This window comes from Pelophylax lessonae, assembly GCF_965119305.1.
Source record: "Pelophylax lessonae genome assembly, chromosome: 4".
Lineage (NCBI taxonomy): Eukaryota > Metazoa > Chordata > Amphibia > Anura > Ranidae > Pelophylax > Pelophylax lessonae.
The window spans coordinates 17,803,772-17,809,916 of record NC_138771.1 but is presented as its reverse complement, the minus strand read 5'-3'; the positions used below and the strand labels follow the sequence as shown (position 1 = coordinate 17,809,916).

The following is a 6,145-nucleotide window of genomic DNA, read 5'->3' as shown; positions in this document are numbered from 1 at the left end:
GACGTCACTCCAGTCCTCCTAGGCCATAGAGAAGAGCGGAGGCCATATTTCCTCTTGTAATCTCTGTGGCCAGCCGCTGCCAGCACTAGATCAGTTCCCGGGCTTCCTGATCTGCCTGGAAAGTGGCGACGACCCCTCCTGCCACTTCTAATAGTGACCCAGCAGCGAATCAGCCACTTGGATCACTTTTATCGGAAAGACCGGCATCTGAGGGAAATTTTAATACTGGGTTAATGGCATCTAGCTGCAGCCAAAACCCCAGTATTTAATGTCAAAGTAATGAGGAAAACTCCCAGTTATTAGGCGGTTGGCAAGTGATTATATTGAGCATGCCATGCAGAACTGAAACATTTGCTCCTACTAACAGTTCCAGAGTAGTTCTCCTTTAACACATTTCAATAATTACTGAATCTCAATCTTTATGTAAAAACGTTCAATGACTGTAAACACAAAAACAGTGACCTCACAGTAAAGCCAAGTAATAAAGAGTTGAAAACGAAGACTTGGAGCCCATTCAGACAGGGGCGACACGACTTGCTGGGGCGACCTGTGAAGTTGCGGTGCACAGCGTGCACCGCAACCTCGGCGCGACTTGCACGGACTTCATATAATTGAAGTCAATGCAAGTCGCCTCCAGGTTGCCCCAAAGTAGTACAGGACTTGTGTCGCTCCTATTAGAACGGGTCCTGTGCTAATCAATGGCAGGCGACCGACCGCGACTTGTCAGGCGACCAAGTCGCGCTAGTGTGAATGGACCCTAATGGTCTCAAAAAAAAAAAAAAAATCCTCAAACCCGTCTCCATCATGGAGAACTAGCAGCAAAGCTGAATGGACAGATACAGTCTACGGCATAAATTTCTGCATTCTATATGAGCTGTGCCGGGATTCGGTTCCAGGTCTGGGGATCAATGTATTTTGATGACATGGCTACCAAGAAATGCACCTTTTATATCTTTCCTAGATACCGGAACTCGCCAAGAAGAGTTCTCATAACTTTCAGTTTATCATCCTTAAAAAAAAAAAAAAAAAAAAAAATCTATCCTTCACACACAAAACAGTAACTGTCCTTAGCGATAAGGCTGATATCTTTGACCGCCGGAATTATAGCCATGGTGTCTCTCCTGGTAGTGGTAACGCTCCTGTCGGTGTTGGTGGGGGCTGTTACCCCAGCCTCTTCCTCCATGGTGCTGGTTATAGCTGTTGTATGAATCCCGTCTGTTATCCCAGCCTCGATGACGCCGGTTATCCCGATACCTGTAAACAAATGCAAGCGATTTTAGATTAGAGAACGATTAGGCAATGCTTACATTTTTGCTAGCAACTCACTGAATTTTAACCCTTTTACTGCCAACACTATGTATAACAGCAATGGCAGCTGGGGGTGTGGGGGTATTGGGGTTTAGCCACCCAGAAGTGTGTAATGAAAGCAATTTGGCAGCTGTACATTCACCTGATCACTTTCTGTGACCCCCCCTCACTATGCTTCCTGGACTATACAGTCCCACCTGTGGGCCCAGGACTTGTGTTTTTGCAGCCCCAGTGGCCCTCCAGGTGAGAGATATGAAGAATTAAAGTGATTCTAAAAGGCTGAAGGTTGGCTGCAGTGTTCCCCGCCCAGATCCTTACCCGAGGTTGCTCCGATCCAGCGATATTCCCGATAGCCCCGGCCAGGGCTTCACAAATTTGCTTGAAATTTAGGAGCAAGCTAAAAAAGTTAGGCTTCTATTGCACCGGCTGCCATACACACGGGCCGAATGGCGGCCGATCGGGTCCACCTGAAAAACTGACTGGTGGACCTGATCAGACAGCCCATGTGAAAGGGGCCTTCGGCTGTGTGGCATGACAGGGAGAAAATAAAAAAAGGAATTTTAAAGGTATAAAAAAATAAAATAAAAAAACGGTTTCCATCTCAGCGCGGCCAGTGACTGCTTGTTACAACCCGGCCACCACAACAGGGCGCCGTGGGCCGCAGTGCAGCCCAGGTGCCAGGCCGCTAATTCTAGTCGCCACTGTGACCTGGTGCCTGGGGTTTGTCGAGCCCTGGCCCCGGCTGTCCTGGGACTCTCCCACCTCATTGGCTGAGACTGCAGCTAGAGATCATTGACCCCCACTGCTGTTAATCACAGTCAGTAATTCAAAGAGGAGAGACCAAGAAGCCCGGGGGGGTGCCGAGCCACAGCTCTGTGTGTCTTATGGAGCCATAGAGCAGGGCTCGGTAGCGAGCATGCACCAGTGCCCTCATAGAAAGCAGCTTGGTATAGGGGGCACTGCTCAAGAGAGAGGGAACCTGAGAAGAGGAGGATTGGGGCTGCTCTGTGCAAAACCATTACACAGAGCAGAGCGAGGAGGGGGTGGGCAAGCTGCGGCTTTATGCATCTTATGGACGCATAGACACAGACTAGTAGCCCGGCCTTGCTGTCATTGGGGGATGGGGCGAACTAATGCCTGGTCCTTGGCGTCAGAGGGGGACATCCTTGGCGTCAGTTGGAGGAGTAGAACCGAAAAGATGGGATAAAGCAAAGGACCGCAGTTCAGAGACCACTGACATACATGGTATATGATCAGAGGGACTTGCAGTCCATAGTAATCAGTTCATCATAAAGCTACACCAATTGGCTACTTTTCCGTGACAACAGCCTCAAAAGCAATTTCTCAGGCAATTAAACAACACGCCATATCAGTATACAGGTATTGTGTACCTATCCTGGTTTCTTTGGTGCCCTCCCCACCATTCTTCAACAATGGGAGGCAGGCTGTCCGGCTTTCTCAGATGTTCCTGATACTCCTCGTCACGTTCTGTGAAGCGATCAGCAAACTTCTCTTCATATATCTTTTTAATATCAGATGTGTCCGCCATCCTATAAAATACACACAAAAAGCACAGGAAATGTAAAAAAAAAAAAAAAAAAACGAACAAGTAACCTACTCAAAAAGGAAGGGTTAACCCCCTTACTTGTGGCAATCAGTACGTCCCCCACACTGCCTTAACCTAAATCACTGCCAAAGTTTGAGGGGCCCCTAAAAATCACATATTTAAAAGCATAGTTCACCTTCACCCAAAAAAAAACTGCCATCAACTAGAGATGTCCATCTACTGTCGAAACATGTTGGGCGGACATGATGATGTCACAAACCAGGCCCCACCCAATGCATTTCATAAGCAGCCAGACATCAGTAGGGGGAAGAGGCCCTCTTCACCTGACGATGTCTATTTAATACCGAAACGCACTGGGCAGGGCCAGGCCTGCGACGCCATTACATCCACTGGAGGACAGTGGCGGCTTTCTAGTATTGCCATGCTGTCTCTCTATTATGTGGGTGGCATACATTTGAATATACTGGCTTTATGCAGTTCTACATTATGGAGTTTGCCTTTTGTTTTCCTAATTTCCCATGTGGTCTTTGACTGAATGTGATTGAACAGGAGGGGGGTTGAAGGCCTTGGTTACCATCATCTTTGTTCCTAAGACACTCCCAGCTGTTACTATTCACCTCCACAGGAGAGAAGGTCCCCTACAGGTAATGCCATAATGTGCTAGTATGCACTGCCTACTTGCACATTAGGGCAAACTTACCTTTAAAATGAAGCTCTCCAGTGCTGTGCTGTCATCGCTACCAACATTTGACTAGAGATGCCTGTCTACTGACGAAACATGTTGGGCAGATGTGATGATGTCACACACCAGGCCCCACTTAATGTGTTTTGTCAGCAGGCAGACATCGTTCGGGGAAGAGGGAAATTGAATAACTGGAGGGCCATAGTTTGAAGACCCCTGACATAGACTATCTCCCCCCTTCATTCCATAATAAATGCTGCTGCACGACTCACCCACCTTACCAACCACTCAGCGTCCTCCACCCCTCTCTGCCAATCCCTCCGCTGGCTTCCACTCACCCAACAAATAAAATTCAATATAGTTATTTACAAAGTCATTCACATCTCGGCCCCCAGCTACATCACTAACCTAGTCTCAAAATATCAACCAAGCCGCTCTCTTCATTCCTCCCAAGACCTCCTGCTGTCTAGCTCCCTCGTCACCCCCAGGACTTCTCCTGAGCCTCTCCCATCCTATGGAACTCGCTACCTAAATCTGTCCAACTATCTCCTACTCTGGTCATCTTTAGATGATCCCTGAAAACCCTTCGCTTTAAAGAAGCCTATCCTGCTTCTAATTAGGGCTGGGCGATAAAACGATACCGATAGGTATCGCGATAGTCCCGTGCTCGATAGCAATAAGAAAACTTGAACGATAAATCGAAAAGTCCGCTCCGACGGGTTTAAACTTTTAAAAATGGCGCCGCCCGGCGCCAACACGTCATTGCGCACGTGCCGCCGCCGCTCGGGGGGAGGCCGAGAATAGCCGAAATTACACGAGCGGTGGCGGCGGGTGCGCAATGACGTATCGGCGCCGGGCGGCGCCATTTTTAAAACGAAGGCACCTCTGGAACAGGTAAGTGAAACAGCTTCACTACCTGCCATTATGCAGAGCTGCGGGTATACTACAAGGGATGCAGTGCTGCGGGCATGGTCTACCTGTACCATGCCCACAGCACTGCATCTCCCGTAGTATGCCCACAACCCCGGATCCTCTTGTACAATGCCAGTCACCCTGCATTCTCCTGCACCATGCCAGTCACCCTGCATTCTCCTGCACCATGCCAGCCACCCTGCATTCTCCGGCACCATGCCAGCCACCCTGCATTCTCCGGCACCATGCCAGCCACCCTGCATTCTCCTGCACCATGCCAGCCACCCTGCATTCTCCTGCACCATGCCAGCCACCCTGCATTCTCCTGCACCATGCCAGCCACCCTGCATTCTCCTGCACCATGCCAGCCACCCTGCATTCTCCTGCACCATGCCAGCCACCCTGCATTCTCCTGCACCATGCCAGCCACCCTGCATTCTCCTGCACCATGCCAGCCACCCTGCATTCTCCTGCACCATGCCAGTACCCTGCATTCTCCGGCACCATGCCAGCCACCCTGCATTCTCCTGCACCATGCCAGCCACCCTGCATTCTCCTGCACCATGCCAGCCACCCTGCATTCTCCTGCACCATGCCCGCCGCCCTGCATTCTCACCCTAGGGTCCTTATTTTAAATGGGTAATAAAAAATATCAATATATATCGATATCGACCGATATGAAACACTGATATCGTGATACAGTTTTCAGCCATATCGCCCAGCCCTACTTCTAATACACTTTTTACTTTTTCCATCAGCCGATCCCCCCATAAATCTCTTTTGTATCTCCTGACCCTCCCTCCAAGATTGTAAGCTCTAACGATCAGGGCCCTCTGATTGCTCCTGTATTGTATTTGTAATGTCCGCCCCCATGTTGTAAAGTGCTGTGCAAACTGCTGGCGCTATATAAATCCTGTATAATAATAATATATAAATCCTGTATAATAATAATATATAAATCGTGTATAATATATAAACCCTGTATAATAATAATAATATATAAATCCTGTATAATATATAAATACTGTATAATAATAATATATAAATCCTGTATAATAATAATAAATAATATATAAATCCTGTATAAGAATATAAATCCTGTACAATAATATAAATATATAAATGCTGTATAATAATAGAGTCTCTGCTTTCAGGGATCATACAATGTTTTGGGGGTTTATACAATTTTCAGGCCTAATTTTTTTTTTTTTTTTTTTTTTTTAACGTGTGCAAGAAATGGAGAACAGGCTCTGGCAGTGAAAGGATTGAAGCCGACCGGCCCCTCTGATGACATGAGGAGGAGAACGACCCAAAGCCTCCCCACAATGACCGAACCCAGCACCGACTTACCTGACAGGAAAACCGACCACAACCGCCAACACAATCACAGATCACACACTGAGCGTCGCTGGGTAGTGACATCATCAAAACGCTACCCACTGTGTGGGTTAGATGAGAGGAGGAGCTAAGCGGGAGAGGCGTGGTTTACAGGGCGAGGACGAGCCCGATGTTTCAGAACTAAACCAGCTGTGTTAGTAGGCAGGAGAGCTGAGTGGGAGGGGCGTGGCTTACAGGGCGGTGGGTGAGGCTAGAACGACCTTTAAACCTATACCAGCTGTGTTAGTAGACAGAAAAGCTGAGCAGGAGGGGCGTGGTTTACAAGGCGTTGGGTGTGG

At 48.3% G+C, this 6,145-nt stretch overlaps 1 protein-coding gene across 1 annotated transcript; it reads right to left on the bottom strand.

Annotated features, from left to right (window-relative positions):
* Positions 1 to 1,045: 1,045 nt before the first annotated feature.
* On the bottom strand, positions 1,046 to 5,934 carry LOC309554309 (RNA guanine-N7 methyltransferase activating subunit-like). The gene is made up of 3 exons (XM_082255959.1): positions 5,820 to 5,934; positions 2,700 to 2,858; positions 1,046 to 1,254 (listed from the first exon to the last, which is right to left on the bottom strand). The coding sequence occupies exons 2-3, from the start codon at positions 2,855 to 2,857 to the stop codon at positions 1,068 to 1,070; spliced, it is 345 nt and encodes a 114-aa protein (XP_082112085.1). The 5' UTR covers position 2,858; positions 5,820 to 5,934; the 3' UTR covers positions 1,046 to 1,067.
* Positions 5,935 to 6,145: the final 211 nt, after the last annotated feature.

Excerpts from the sequence above, each read along its gene's own strand:
- LOC309554309 (XM_082255959.1), bottom strand. The coding sequence starts at position 2,857 with ATGGCGGACACATCTGATATTAAAAAGATATATGAAGAGAAGTTTGCT. Across the intron at positions 1,255-2,699 it reads CACCAAAGAAACCAGGATAG|GTATCGGGATAACCGGCGTC; the intron begins GTACACAATACC and ends ATTTGTTTACAG.